The sequence below is a fragment of the Oncorhynchus kisutch genome, linkage group LG7, assembly GCF_002021735.2.
Source record: "Oncorhynchus kisutch isolate 150728-3 linkage group LG7, Okis_V2, whole genome shotgun sequence".
In the NCBI taxonomy this organism is placed as follows: domain Eukaryota; kingdom Metazoa; phylum Chordata; class Actinopteri; order Salmoniformes; family Salmonidae; genus Oncorhynchus; species Oncorhynchus kisutch.
Genome location: NC_034180.2, coordinates 26399614 through 26416250, shown reverse-complemented (window position 1 = coordinate 26416250; position 16637 = coordinate 26399614). Strand labels below are relative to the sequence as shown.

General features: G+C 41.8%; 1 protein-coding gene across 1 annotated transcript in view; it reads left to right on the top strand.

Annotated features, from left to right (window-relative positions):
- The first annotated feature begins 255 nt into the window (after positions 1-255).
- zgc:174356 (proton-coupled folate transporter) overlaps positions 256-16637 on the top strand; it is a 39290-nt gene continuing 22908 nt past the window's right edge. Inside the window, exons 1-6 of the mRNA XM_031828762.1 lie at positions 256-881; positions 2096-2858; positions 5474-5571; positions 7828-7966; positions 9503-9586; positions 13186-13342. Of these exons, the coding sequence (XP_031684622.1) occupies positions 765-881; positions 2096-2858; positions 5474-5571; positions 7828-7966; positions 9503-9586; positions 13186-13342 (1358 nt within the window). The 5' untranslated portion in view covers positions 256-764. The remainder of the gene's footprint in view (positions 882-2095; positions 2859-5473; positions 5572-7827; positions 7967-9502; positions 9587-13185; positions 13343-16637) is intronic.

Sequence of the window (16637 nt, the reverse complement as noted above, 5' to 3'; positions counted from 1 at the left end):
GCGAGCAGTGTGGGTTTAATGTTTGAATAACATGTATGTGAAAATGTATTTTGCAACGCTCGCGCGCGACGTGTCCAGTCTGGTCAGCATGTCAGTCTCCAAAGTACCCAATTGTCTTTCCTCAATAAATGTAATACCTTAATTAAGTATTTCAAGGGCTCAGATGGAGTGACGTCACCATTGAATCGCTACTAGTGCGCACCGCTAACTAGTGAGCCATTTCACACGGGTTAAAAAGGCAACATATTTTTTTTTATGTCAGGTGGTCGCTGTCATCTCTCTGTAGTGTTCTTTCCAACTCCACTGAAGCAAAACAGGAAGGTGTATCATGGTCTTATTGTTTAGCCTAGTCTGCAAAACCATGGTGGCCAAGGTTTGACCTTTTGCACATTAATTCATCCCAAATGGTAACCTATAGACTAGTCCCTACATAGTACACTACTTTTGAATCGAGTCCTACCCTGGACAAAATTAGCTAGTGCATACTGGGAATTGAGTGTCTTTTGGGAGTGCAACCTTTTACTTTATTGCGGAACGAGGAGCTGCTGTGACTCATTTTTATAACATGGAACTTGTCATTTTTACTGTAGGGACGAGGTAATGATGCGTTATACTGACAAACATGTGACTCCTCTGTAAGACTTCGATAACTTGTATAACCTCCTATAGGCTAATTGTAGCAAGAGTTACCTTGTCTTTTGCATTTCTGTTACGCCAGTCGTGTTTGCACTTGTCTGCTATTGCAAGAGCGACTCAACAACGATATGTCAACATGGGGACAACGGGTCCGAACATTCGTGACCGTGGAGCCGGTCATTTTTTTCTACATGACCAGCACGTTCATCGTGACGCCTGCGTATCAACAGCTGGTCATCGCAAAGGTACAGTGGGCCAACGATCTGCTCGCGGCATTATCAAACACACCTGTTTACTTACACATGTTCGCGTATTAGGCTATTCATTAAACTATCAGAACTATGGTTGATATTTTCAGTAGCATCGGCTATACTCGATTTTTGTTGCTTATACATGTTCAACTAGACCAATGTTTCCACCAAAATGAGGTGAAACAGTCCTGTCAGTTCCAGTGACATATGAACAGTAAAAGTCTAAATAAATCAACCTGACATTAAGATTAAAATAGTAGGCCTACCATTAGATATAATATCCCGAAATTTAGAGTAGAGTGTATACAATTTGGGCACTTTTTTTTTTTCTTCAATGGAACTCAAAGCAAATGTAAAGCTCAGACATAGGACTGAACCGATATAGGCTACTGTATGCTTGTGGGTTACAAATAGCATAGATATGCAAATATCTGATTCTCACAGCTCCCTGCCTTTTCATTAATATACAGTCTACTCCCTCCTCTCTCTCCTACCTCTGCTGAACTCAATTCAATATCCATGTATAGGTGAGGCAGCACATACATATAATACACCACAGAGTTCAACCGTCAAACAACGTCTGTATGTACTGTACATAAAACTCTGCAGACAATGTGCCTCTTGCAGCGAGGACCATCATTTCTCTGTGTCGTTTTTCTCTGTTTTTCTGGTTTATATTGTCCAGATTTATTTAATAATTTCAGACTGACATCTTATCTGTCTGTTTGGGCTCATTAATGCTGCAGCACTTTCCATGTTGCAATAGCATGCATAGCAGATGAAATGGTTCCCCAAGAGTAAGTTCAGCTCTGCAGGTTCGATTTTATCCAGTAAAATGTGAATGATGAATGTAGACAGGGAAGCAGAAGTATGGTTTGAATTAAATGTGTTCTTGAGTCTGTGCAATGGGAACTGTGGGATTGACTAAGGTCATTTTACATGCCTCAACACTGCATACGTATTTTGAGCTGAAGCCTAGGCATTAGCTCTGGGAGTCATTATGAAATTATATTATGAAAAAAGTGTATAATAGCAATAGTCCCTAACATGAGTACCTACTAAATTAGGGAACAATTCCTGTGTACAGATTACGCCTTTTCCTGGACAATTTTTTTTATTAAATAGAGTCTCTTTTGTGCACGCTTTCTATTCCAGGACTAGGCTTAACCTTGATCTGGAAACCTTAAAGTGTCTGTTCCTCTGTCCAGGTGTGCTATGAGCTGTTTCAAGACTCTTACATCTGCAGCAGCCCAGCGCACCTCAAGGATGAGGAGGAGCTGATTGAGGGTCGTTCCTCCTACATCCTCCTGATCTACACATGTGTGACCAGCCTACTGTCCATCCTTCCAGCCATGCTGCTAGGCTCCTGGTCTGACCGCTCCAGCCGCAAGGCTGTCATGCTGCTGCCTTGCCTTATGTCTCTGGTCAGTGGTGGTGTGCTCATAGCAATGTCTCTACTGGAGGACATTAGTGTGTACTGGTCGCTAGTCGCCGCAGGGGTAACGGGCCTCTCTGGAGGATACGTCTCAGTATTCCTTAGCTCGTTTAGTTACTTAGCAGATGTCACAGCCGGGTTGGGGAGTAACCGTACTCTGCGTATGGCGGTGGCAGAGTCGATGATCTACGTAGGAGGGATGGTGGGGTTCTTGTTAGTTGGTTTCTTGATACAGGAGTTTGGGCTGATGTCTGCATTTGTGGCATACTGCTCCTGCCATGTTCTCTCTGTGCTCTATATTCTGGTTTGGTTACGGGATCCTGAACGCTCAGTCCCACCTCCACCCTCAGGGGAAGATGGAGACAGACTGCCATGTGAAGCTGGTGACACTGACACGGAACCATCATCCAACCTGTTGTGCCTGTCTGATGTCAAGAGGTCCTTCAAAGCCATGTTCAGGAGGAGGCCAGGACAGCAGAGGCAGAAACTCCACCTTCTTATAGTCTGCACATTCATCAACAACCTGGTAGCTGTAGGTGAGTAAACTCCATCTGTTGTTTGATCATTATTGTCTCAACACAGCTGTTCAACTGAGGGTTTTCAAATGAGCTATTAATGCCATTGTTTTCCTATTTGAAACATACAGTATGATAGACCTTCACAGTATAAGCAATACAGCATCTGTGCACTCAACAATGTTGAATGTGGTTAAAGAGCTCAGAATCCAGATCGAAGAGGTGATGCTTTCCCATTTAGTCTGTGTCGGCTCGCTGCTCCGCACGGTGCCACAGGGGCTCTCAGAACGTTCTGCTGCCTTTTGTTGGGCTGACTCTGAGGCAGGCAGCCGCATCGATTTGGAGGAGGAGGTGTATTAAGTCCGTAGTCTATGGGGGATGTCTGAGTGTTGCTTCTTGCCCTGAGGGTTTTCAATCGAGCTGTCATATTGTTTTCTTATTTGACACATACATTATGGTAGGCCCTTACAGTATTAGCAGTACGCATCTGTGCACTCACTGTCACCAAGAAACCATTTTGAATGTGGTTCAGTGTTTACATTCCCAGTCTCATGTCATATAATATTTTCTTTTGAATACTGGAATATGTAAGTCTACTTCCTGCATGTTAGATAATGTTTCTTAAACACCATTGAGTACCTCAATGTCAATGTATAGTTTGTCATCCATACATGAACACATGATTTGTGAATTCATGTACAGTTATGGTACACTTCATAATAAACCCAATCCATTTTTTAAATGGCCAAGACTGTCAGTTATGTAGTCACCATTATAGTAATTCATACTTGGTTATGAATACATTACAAATGTACTTCAGAGCTCATGTCTATACATGCAAGAGGCCATGTGTTCAAGCAATGTCCTAGAACCCTAAATAGTGAATAAAATGCCAGTATCTCAAATGTCTTTTAGAATCATTCCTAGCAATTATTTTATGAAATGGAAAATGAGATGTACCATTTCAGTGACAGTCTGTATTTACAGAAGTATGTGATTGCCCTGTACACCTACATGTAAAATGACCCATTTAAAGACAGTCATGAAAATCTATGGTTCACGTACAGTACCCGTCAAAAGTTTGGACACACCTACTCATTCCAGGTTTTTTCTTTATTTTTACTACTTTCTACATTGTAGGATAATAGTGAAGAAATCAAAACTATGAAATAACACATGGAATTATATAGTGACCAAACATGAGGTAGTCCCTGCATTTCAATTAACAGGTGTGCCTTGTTAAGTTAATTTTCTTAATGTGTTTGAGCCAATCAGTTGTTAAGGTAGGGGTGGTATACAGAAGATAGCCCTATTTGGTAAAAGACCTAGTCCATATTATGGCAAGAACAGCTCAAATAAGCAAAGTGAAATGACAGTCCATGATTACTTTAAGACATGAAGGGCAGTCAATCTGGGAACATTTCAAGAACTTGAAAGTTTCTTCAAGTGCAGTTGCAAAAATCATCAAGCGCTATGATGAAACTGGCTCTCATGAGGACCACCACAGGAAAGGAAGACCCAGAGTTACCTCTGCTGCAGAGGATAAGTTCATTAGAGTTACCAGACTCAGTAATTGCAGCCCAAATAAATGCTTCAGAGTAAAAGCAACAGTAACATCTCAACATCAACTGTTCAGAGGAGACTGCGTGAATCAGGCCTTCGTGGTCGAATTGCTGGATAGAAACCACTAAATGACACCAATAAGAAGAAGAGACTTGTGTGTGCCAAGAAACATGAGCAATGGACATGAGACCAGTGGAAATCTGTCCTTTGGTCTGATGAGTCCAAATTTGAGATTTTTGGTTCTAACCACCGTGTCTTTGTGAGACGCAGAGTAGGTGAACAGATGATCTCTGCATGTGTAGTTCCTACCGTGAAGTATGGAGGTGTAATGGTGTGGGGGTGCTTTGCTGGTGACACTGTCTGATTTATTTATAATTCAAGGCACATTTAACCAGCATGGCTACCACAGCATTCTGTAGCGATACGCCATCACATCTGGTTTGCGCTTAGTTCCACTATCATTTTGATTTTCAACAGGACAATGACCCAACACACTTCCAAGCTGTGTAAGGGCTATTTGACTAAGAAGGAGAGTGATGGAGTGCTGCATCAGATGACCTGGCCTCCACAATCACCCGACCTCAACCCAATTGAGATGGTTTGGGATGAGTTGGACCGCGGAGTGAAGGAACAGCAGCCAACAAGCATTTGTGGGAACTTCTTCAAGACTGTTGAAAAAGCATTCCATGTGAAGCTGGTTGAGAAAATGCCAAGAGTGTGCAAATCTGTCATCAAGGCAAAGGGTGGCTACTTTGAAGAATCTTAAATATAAAATATATTTCTATTTAACACGTTTTTGGTTACTACATTATTCCATATGTGTTCATAGTTCTGATGTCTTCACTATTATTTTACAATGCAGAAAGTAGTACATTTAAAGAAAAACACTTTGAATGAATTGGTGTCCAAACTTTTGACTGGTACTGTATATATATAACCGACAAGTAATATTCCACCACAATAACTGCATTACAACTCTATATGAACCTTTCCTCTATATCTTAAACTCGCTCTAAACATTTATTACGTTTGCAATAATTCTCTGTGTGTGTGTGTGTGTTTCCTCCCTCCAGGAGAGCAGGCTATCTCCCTGCTCTATTTGAAGTACGAGCCAAGGGAGTTCACAACTGAACTGTATGGCGTGTTCAAATCAGCCCAGATGCTGCTGTTAGTAAGTGGCTTTGCTTCATCAGAAAGGTCATTATTGTGATTTAGATGCACCAAAAGGCAAACATCAATTGATTTTCCCAGCAACTAAAGACTCAAATCACTGAGAAATGCATTGACAATTATACTGTAATAAGACAGTAATATATAAAGATTTGGATGATATGGTGCAAAGTCTGATCCACATATCTAGAGGTCCAGCTCTGTACTGTACATTTCAAATGGAAGCTACAGTTGTTTGCATTACCACTTGCACCTATGGGTTTATTTGTTCAGCTGATTCAATCATAAAACTAAATCTAACTGAAAAAATGATGATCCCATGGCCTTTGGCTTTATATGTTCCTAGAGTACTGCCAATGGTCATTGCATAATGTTGTGAAAACATTTGCACATGACTCAGATCACATGATTACGGTTCCTCTGTCTGCGTACTGGGGTTAGTTACCCACGTGCGACTTTCCAAACCAAGGTCCACAGGTCTCCACTTGACTGGCCATGGATTGGATGATAGTTAATGATATGCACTAGCTATGTCCCATGGCTCGGAGCAAGAGTGCATAGTACCATCCGGTCCCCACACATTTACAATAACACATTCTTACCGTTTCACCTTGTTTTAGAAATCCCAAACCACATAACGGCAAAACAGAAACAAAAATAGTTTAAATAAAAATAGCTGAAACCACACAAAAAACATCCAAACAATGTACTTACACAATACCTTTACTGATCTGAACCAATAGCAACCATAGTTTTAATATGTTCACAGCAGTTACAACTCAGATGCTGTATGTATCTCAAGGGACCCTTTGGGGGTGTGTATGATTGTGTGTGGGAGGAGTGGGGGGGGGGGGGGGGGGGGGTGCGGTGCGGGTACTTGAGTGTGTCTCTCTTCGTCCTTCGTGATCTCATGAATGAGTCTGGGTCGATGTCTTGCCTTGATGTGACACTTAAACAAAGACTGCTTGTTAAAGAGCTCAGAATCCAGATCGGAGAGGCGACGCTTTCCCATTTAGTCTGTCGGCTCAACTGCTCCGCACGGTGCCACAGGGGCTCTCAGAACGCTCTGCTGCCTTTTGTTGGGCTGACTCTGAGGCAGGCAGCCGCATCGATTTGGAGGAGGAGGTGTATTATGTCCGTAGTCTATGGGGGATGTCTGAGTGTTGCTTCTTGCCCTCTGCTACAAACACACAAACATACTTTAATTACCAACAGATGAAAGACTTTATAAGGGGGGAAAACTACAGGGTTTGTTTTTAGCTCTCGGGATTCAAACAGTGAAAGTTGAAAAAACAAGGTAGAGCTCGGGGAATTGGGAGGAGAAAATGAGCAGCTTGTAGCCTCGGCTAAACTAACACAGGTAATCCATCCCCAATATTAATGTTAGTTACATAATAGAATATCAAAGGGTTATGGAATTGTCAATTAAATGTATTACTTCTCCTCCATAGCAGGTCTGGGAGGGCAGCAGGGGTGGGTTCACGGCTCCTCTCCTTGAGGTAGCTTTTAATAATTGGCTTAAAGGTTGAGAATGAGATTGACTTGTAATTAGGGCAGAGCAGAGTTCCCTAAGAATGATTAAACACCACAAACACCACAAGCTCTAATGAGTTGATTGAAGTAAAAACATAGAGAGCTGACCTTCTCAGGGAAATGTTTATGCATTCCTATTATGTTTCCTAGTGTAGATTTGAGACTGCTGGTGAGGGAAGGGGGCAGAGGGGGGATGAGGACACTGGCAACTTGTCACCCTGAGCTGGACGGGATAATTAAATCAAATCTGTCAGCTTTTAGACAAAGAGGGCAAATGAGTCACATTACACACAGGCACTCTGATGGGCATAGACAGACGCGTGCGTGCACACACTCGGGCGTGAAGTGTATGCACGCACATATATAGCCTACACACACACGTACATAAATATCCATGTTTGTTGTTTTGACACAATCTCTAAAGGTTAATTGATGCAGTGTTTTGGCAAACTAAGGAATGCGGTTCCAACATATAATGACTCGTTGTAGAACAAAAGCCAAACAGCAAACTTTCCCAAATTACCCAAAATTGTGTTTTTAGTAGCGACTAGTAAATTTATTGCCCAACTGTAATTGCAGATTGTTAATTGTTAGGAATAATAAGACTCTATGATCCCATCACTCAATGTATCCAATTCATTCAACTTCCAATCAAACATTAAACAATCATTAATATGCAACAAGAAGTAAAGAATGTCTAAAGGTATGTCATGTTTTGTCCTAGGGGTTTACCCTGCTGGGGATCTTCCCACTGCTTATGAGAGTGGTAGGAGAGATGACTCTGGCCAAAGTGAGTGTTCTCTTCAGGACAGCAGGCTTAGTTCTAATGGCCTTCTCCACTAACACATGGATGGTGTTTCTAGGTGAGGGGACCTATGCACGGATTGATGATGTACTGAACTAATATGAAATTCTGGGCCGCTATTCACAAAGTGTTTTAAGAATACGGATAGTTCAGCACTCCTACTCTGAGACACTATGAATAAAATCCCAGACGTTTTCTCAAATATAAAAGTTTTGGTGCCTGCCTTACCGTCCCCCTGTAGAGTTACCGTCCTCCTGTAGAGATACCCTCCTGCAGGCTTTTGCTCCAACCCTATTCTAACACTTGATTCTAGGAATTGGCTACCCACCAGGACCCTGATTGGCTGTATCAGGTGTGATACAGCAGGGTTGGAGTAAGCATGTAGATGCAGGGCCTCTCCCTCTCTGGGAGGAGGGTGGCCACCCCTGGTATAAAATAAAACCTATTTGAAAGGTTTCATGCAGAGACCTTCGTAACTGATGAGGTTAAGACTGCAACGTTACAGTACAGGCTGGATTGGATTTTAGCCAGGAGTTGTTGTGATGATGTTGACACACTTCGACACTGCTGTGCTTTAATTAAAAAGAAACACAAATCCTTTTGTCTTGGAGTATGTAAAGTTGTCATTTTCCTGACGAGCTGCTTTAACACGGACTCTTTTAGGATAACAGTGCATTGTGCCAGCCTAGTGGTCAGACAGGCTTTTGAGACCAAGGGAGATGTACAGGATGGGTATTGATATCCTTAATTAAATAAATAGTTGTGGAAATTGTTATTCTAATCAACGTGGAGGTGGACTAAAGCATTTTAGAGGGGAGATGAGTGGCGTGACCACACACACACTTTTAAGCATTATGTGAATAATTAGCTGCAACCTCACCAGATATCTGCATTCCGCTCTCTTCCTTTGTCTGGAATAATGAGGGTTAGCACGCTGGTACAGCTTCAGAGTCATCACCCCCATTTCCATAGCCAGGCAGGAGTTGGTTCGTCTGACTGCATGTTTTAAAGCTGCAATATGTCACTTTTTGGGGGTGCTATTTCTGCTTCCCGTTCTTACGTTTCCTCTTTATCTTTTACTTTCGGTTTTGTACACCAGCTTCTAACAGCTGAAAATACAAATGTTTGGTTATGGTAAATTAGGCCAACTATTTGAATTTTAGCCACCAGGAAATTACGGAGCCTTTTCTACGTAGTGCACCTTTTAAGTAAAAAACATAATAAGTACACATACAGCACACCTACATGCGTGCACACACACGAACACACACACATCCTCATTTGTGATGATTCGGCTTTAAACTGTATTCTAATAAAGGAGAATGCAATGCCTTACCCTCACCTCCCCTTTAACGAACCTGAGCTTAATAACATCAACCTTATCTCATAGATAATGCAGTTTATTGGCTAATATGTCTCATAGTTTTTTAATGTAACTTTTGTCTTGTTCTGCTCTATCCTGTTTGTCCTCCTCTGTCCTGTCTGTCCCCTGTCCCATCTGCCCATTTGTCCTGTCCACCTGTTCTGTCCTGTCTGTCCTCATTTTGTTCTGTCTGTCCTCCCCTGCCATTTCCTGTCTCTCCCTTCCCCCCAGTGGCTGTGGTGTCTGCCCCTGCTGGCATCACTCAGGCTGTCATCCGCTCTCTGTCCTCCACCATCGTAGAGCCAGACGAACAAGGTGGGTCTTGAGCTCCACCACATTTGCTCCATCACATTTGACTTATAAAGCCCTTTTTACATCAAGTGTTCACAAAGTGCCTCACAGTAACCTGACCTAGCCCCCTAAAGAGCAAGCGGAATAAGTTGCAAGACGTACCTTACATTACACTTCAACGTGACTGAAATGAAGAGACAGTTTAACATTGGACTTTTGACCCAGAATGTTCCCTGTTCCTCAAGTCCAACTCCTGAGAGAAATATGCATGTTATTATATTTTGATGAACCTTGACCTCCTCAGCATAGAGAAAAGGGCCAGCAGCCTCGTGGATATTCCGTGTTCTCCGTAAGTCCATCATGGCCACATCAGAGAATGGTTGGGTGAACAAATGATGCACAGTAACATTTTGTTATTCCTTTCTCTTATTCAGTCATTTTATTGAAACAATACTATGTAGAATGTATACCTGCATTGAAACATTTGTATTATTTCTCAAATCATTGCATCACTAGTAATGATACTGTTCTTGCAGGCAAAATAACATTGAATAGCAATCAAGATTTTCAAGAGTTAAATAGCTACCTTGTCTCGATACTTAGCTACTTAAATGCCCCTGTATAATTATGTGAAATGCAAAGCCTGCTGTTGCATTTATGTACAACCTGTACCGTTTGTTCATGTAAGAAACAATGTTTTGTTTTTATTCTAAAGGCATGTTGCACTGTCACTTTTAAGTTGACATAAAAAAGTACGTAGCTAGCAGCCAGTCTCTCTCTCTCTCTCTCTCTCTCTCTCTCTCTCTCTCTCTCTCTCTCTCTCTCTCAGATCAATAAGTATTCCATGTTGGAACCACTTAAGATTTCCCTCCCTCTGCTCCATAATCATCTTATTCATCTCTAGTTGGTACTGTAAGTGTAATGGATGTGAAACGGCTAGCTTAGTTAGCTGTGGTGCGTGCTAAATAGCGTTTTTCAATTGGTGACATCGCTTGCTCTGAGACCTTGAAGTAGTGGTTCCCCTTGCTCTGCAGGGGCCGCGGCTTTTGTGGAGCGATAGGAAACGATGCTTTGTGGGTGACTGTTGTTGATGTGTGCAGAGGGTCCCTGGTTCGCGCCCGGGTATGGGCGAGGGGACGGTCTAAAGTTATACCGTTACATAAGCACAGTCACAACATCGCAGAGCAATACTATGTCATTCATGATAGCGCCGGAGGGTAGGGCTGCCATCTTATCGACTCTCAACTAATCATGCTATTTATTTATTTTCGCTCTGTTCTTAACTTGTTTTGTACATAATGTTGCTGCTACCGTCTCTTGTGACCGAAAAGAGGTTCTGGACATCAGAACCCGGGATTATTCACCTCAAATTGGACGAGGAGTTCTTCAATGAGTCGGACGCGAGGGATATACTTCAGACACGCGACCAGGCCACGATCCCCGTGATTCGCTGCAGAAGGTAACTGAGATTTCGAGGCAAAAGATCGGGATGCCTTGCGAGAATCAGGCGATGAGTGGCTAATCTGCCCTTGCCTTCCGGTCTGCTAGCTAACGTTCAATCGCTGGAAAATAAATGGGACGAACTGAAAGAACGGATATCCTACCAACGGGACATTAAAAACTGTAATATCTTCTGTTTCACTGAGTCGTGGCTGAACGATGACATTAAGAACATATAGCTGGCGGGTTATACACTCTATCGGCAAGACAGAAGAGCAGTCTCTGGTAAGACACGGGGAGGGGCCTACACATTTATGTAAACAACAGCTGGTGCACAATGTACAAGGAAGTCTCTAGGTTTTGCTAGCCTGAGGTAGAGTATCTCATGATAAGCAGTAGACCACACTATCTACCTAGAGTTTTCATCTGTATTTTTTGTAGCTGTACACATACCACCACAGAACGAGGTTGGCACTAAAACCGCACAAAATGAGCTGTATTCCGCCATAAGCAAACAGGAAAAAACTCATCCAGAGGCGGCTCTCCTATTGGCCGGTGACTTTAATTCAGGGAAACTTAAATCAATTTTACCGAATTTCAAACAGCATGTCAAATGCGCAACCAGAGGGAAAAAAATTCTAGACCACATTTACTCCACACACAGAGACGTGTACAAAGCTCTCCCTCGCCCTCCATTTGACAAATCTGACCATAACTATCCTCCTGGTTCCTGCTTACAAGTCAAATTAAAGCAGGACGCACCAGTGACTCTGTATATAAAAAAGTGGTCAGATGAGCAGATGCTAAACTACAGGACTGTTTTACTAGCATAGACTGGAATATGTTCCGAGATTCTTCCGATAGCATTGAGGAGTATACCACATCAGTCACTGGCTTTATCAATAAGTACTTAGAGAACGTCGTCCCCAGAGTGACTGTACGTACATACCCCAACCAGAGGCCATGGATTACAGGAAACATTCGCACTGAGCTAAAGGGTAGAGCTGCCTCATCGATGAGGCTGTAGTGGAGCAGGTTGAGAGCTTCAAGTTCCTTGGCATCCACATCATCAACAAACTAACATGGTCCGAACACACCAAGACAGTCATGAAGAAGGCACAACAAAACCTATTCCCCCTCAGGAGACTGAAAAGATTTGGCACGGGTCCTCAGATCCTCAAAAGGTTCTACAGCTGCACCATCCTGACTGGTTGCATTCCTGCCTGGTATGGCAACTGCTCGGCCTCCGATCGCAAGGCACTACAGAGGGTAATGTGTACGGCCCAGTATATCACATCGGGGCCAAACTTCCTGCCATCCAGGACCTCTATACCAGGTGGTGTCAGAGGAAGGCCCTAAAATTGTCTACGACTCCAGTAGCCCTAATCATAGACTGTTCTCTCTGCTACCGCATGGCAAGCGGTACCGGAGCGCCAAGTCTAGGTCCAATAGGCTTCTAAACAGCCTCTTCCCCCAAGCCATAAGACTCTTGAACAGCTAATCAAATGGCTACCCAGACTATTTGCACCCCTCTCTATCCTGCTGCTACTCTGTTATTATCTATGTATAGCCACCTTAATAACCCTACCTGCATGTACATAATTACCTCGACACCGGTGCCCCCGCATATTGACTCTGTACCGGTACCCCCTGTATATAGCCCTGCTATTGTTATTTACTGCTGCTCTTTAATTATTTGTTTTTCTTTTTTTTGTGGTATTTTCTTAATTGCGTTGTTGGTTAATCTCTTGTAAGTAAGCATTTCACTTTAAGGTCTACCACCTGTTGTATTCAGTGCATGTGACAAATACACAATGATATCAAATCAAATTTTGTCTTCATGTTCAAAGTTATTCAACCTGGACTGTGTGTACTTAAACAATGCTTTCAATGAAAGTACAGACATCTGAAAACATTACATATTTAAACCTCTGTTGGTAGTCTAAACTCTTCTTTTCTCGGGTAGTCAACTATTTTCTTTTACAGTCACACCAAAAAAATGAATTTGTAACACAGAAATCAATGCTTAGAATAATTTGTGTCTTCAAACTTAGAACAACTGAAAACTCAGAGCCTTATATTTGGAGAGTTTCAACAACTATTGCAACGTTCATGAGTTCAGTTGATGTCACTCTGTCAACGTAAGGCTCTGCATAAACCCGTGTTTCTTTGTGACCCTGCAGGTGCGATGTTCTCCTTCTCTGCGTCTGTGGAGACCACATGTATTATGTTTGCAGCGGTGATGTTTAATGGCCTGTTCCCTCTGACCCTGCCCACCTTCCCTGGCATGCCCTTCATCGTCATGGCAGGCTTCACACTCATCATCTTCATCTTAATGCAGTAAGTCACCTGCCTGTTGTCTTTATATAACTTATTGATAACCATTTAACAAAAAAATATTACAATGAAATACCATGGTTTAGCAATCAGAAATCTTCAAACTACTTCAGTTGTTAGAAAGTGTCTGTCTTTGACACACGATGATTCAAGTCTTGGCATGGACGTGCGGTCTATGAGAAGAATAAAGATCGATAAGGAGTCATATGTATAGATGTAGGATCTATATTTAATCACCCTGTTGCAGGAGAACTTTCCTGCAATGCAGGAAATGTAAAGCTTATAGTGCATTTGAGGTTTAAAAAGGCTTTAGAAGTTTGTAATTTCCACTTCAGAAATTTTACTTACTTTTCCCTTATGAAAAATGTATCAACCCATACAAAACTGCACATTAATTATAATCCACGTAATAATTCACATTTCCTATTGTTGCAGGTTTAAATTGGCTCAAATGAAAATCCTACATGTGTACTGAAAGTTTTCAGACCCCTTGACCTTCTCCACATTTTGTTACGTTACAGACTTATTCTAAAATGTATTAAATCTTTTTTACTTTCAATCTAAACAGAATACCCCATAATAAAAAAAATCAAAAACATGTTAAGACATTTTTGCTAATTTATTAAAAATAAAAACCAATCACATTTTACATAAGTATTCAGACCCTTTACTCAGTACTTTGTTGAAGCACCTTTGGCAGCGATTACAGCCTCGAGTATTCTTGGGTATGACGCTAAAAGTTTGGCACACCTGTATTTGGGGAGTTTCTCCCATTTTTCTTTGCAGATCCTCTCAAGCTCTGTCAGGTTGGATGGGGAGCTTTGCTGCTCAGCTATTGTCAGATCTCTCCAGAGAGGTTAGATCATGTTCAAGTCTGGGTTCTGGCTGGACCACTCAAGGACATTCAGAGACTTGTCCTGAAGCCACTCCTGCGTTGTCTTGGCTGTGTGCTTAGAGTCGTTGTCCTGCTGGAAGTCGAACCTTCACCCCACTCTGAGGTCCTGGACCCTCTGGAGCAGGTTTTGATCAAGGATCTCTCTACTTTGCTCCATTCATCTTTTCCTCGAACCTGACTGGTCTCCCATTACCTGCCAGTGAAAACCATCCCCACAGCATGATGCTGTCACCACCATGCTTCACCGTAGGGATGGTGCCAGGTTTCTTCCAGACGTGACGCTTGGAATTCAGGCCAAAGAGTTCAATCTTGGTTTCATCAGACCAGAGAATCTTATTTCTCATGGTCAGAGTCCTTTAGGTGCCTTTTGACAAACTCTTAGCGGGCTGGTTGTACTTCTGGAAGGTTCTCCCATTTTGGCCAGCTCCAGCAAGAGACTTTGCGGTTCCAAAGTTCTTCCATTTAAAAATGTTGGAGGCCACTGTGTTTCTAGGGGACTTTCAATGCTTTCAATCCTTCCCGTGATCTGTGCCTTGACACAATCCTGTCTCTGTGCTCTACGGACAATTCCTTCAACCCCATTGCTTGGTTTTTGCACTATCAACTGTGGAACCATATAGACAGGTGTGTGTCTTTTCCAAATCATGTCTAATCAATTGAATTTACCACAGGTGAACTCAAATCAAGTTGTAGAAGCATCTCAAGGATGATCAATGGAAACAGGATGCACCTGAGCTCAATTTTGAGACTCATAGCAAAGGGTCTGAATACTTATGTAATGAAGGTATTTTCTATATAAAAAAAAGAGTTGTATATACATTTTCAAAAATGTCTAAACCTGTTTTCGCTTTGTCATTATGGGGTTTGTATGTATATTTTAGAAAAACGTGTATATATATTTAATCAATTTTAGAATAAGGCTGTATAGTAACAAAATGTGGAATAAGTCAAGGGGTCTGAATACTTTCTGAATGCACTGTACGCCGTAAAAAATGCAGGTTTAGCTGCAGTCACTTTGGTTGAAGGGGACATAAAGGCAATTAACATTTCAAAAGGTTAATTGTTCAAGGGTTTCTCAAAATTGTATGATTATTACTCCAAATGAAAGTATTTTCAAAAGGGCAATAAGGAATTAAGATTACATTTACTAACATAACATGCCGCTAACCGATAGTTTTGTGGTCAATTTGGTCTTTTAACTTTTTTTCAGACACTTAAGTAATCTTCACTTGAATAGACTTTGATTACTTCAGTAATTCATTTCCTAGAATGTGTGTGTGATTTGAATTTACAATGGAGAAAGTAATCATAGTACAATATGGTATAATTGTAGTGAGGAGGAATCATCGCTACTGGATGAATGTAATTTAATTTCCTGGGTGTGGGTTGCTTGCTGATAGGTATTAGGTTTCTATTCATGGGGAGTGAACCGTTTAGTCTGAAGCTGAGATGGGTATCCACTTTTAAATAGATTTTATTGATTTTGTAATTTAATTGATTAATTCTATTCACTTACTTTTGAGCTGTCACTTGAATGTTGAATACAGTACAGGACCGTCGGTCTCCATGCCTGTACCTTTCTATTCTATGCATGGACATGAAGTAAATGGCTATAAATGAAAGCCTGTAGTCTGTTTAGCTGTTTCTATCTGCCACAATACCAGGGATCAGGGTGGTCCAACATATATCACTATTTTGCCCTACCATGTTGTTCAACATCAGCAATAGGTTTTGCTTTAGTGTAGCAACACAGTACAGAAACGTAATATAATTTAATGGTGTCAACACAACGTCAAACTCATGTAAGGAAATGTATGAAACATACAGTAGTATACCAATTACATTTAACATTTGAGTCATTTAGCAGACTCTCTTAGCCAGAGTGACTTATGGGAGAAATGGCCTTGCTCAAGTGCACCTCAACAGATGTTTCACCTAGTCGTCTCGGGGATTTGAACCAGCTGTACCTCAACGCATAATGTAGGCTACAATAAGTGAATTCCAACTGTGACGCACAGGGATACCATTAAACACTAACCGCTTTAGCTCTGGTCAAAAGATGTGCACTATAGGAATAGTAGGGTGCGATTTGGGATGCGTCCTATGACTGACTGGCTGGAGCCCTGAACAGACACTACCAACTCCATTACCATCCTTTCAATTCATTGTGACAGTCCACATTTGATGTTCTTGCCACTCTATAATTAAGCCATTGTCTTTGGTAATTGAGGTATTAAGTAATGTAGTGGTCCCTGTAATATAAGCAACATGTGGTCAGGTGGTTAGTGCTTATTTGTCCTATTTCACACATGTAAAAGTGTGTATTAATACGCATGTGTGATTTGGAAATGTGTTTTTGCATATCCCATCTCCCCCTAAGAGACACCCTCAGACAGTGGGGTC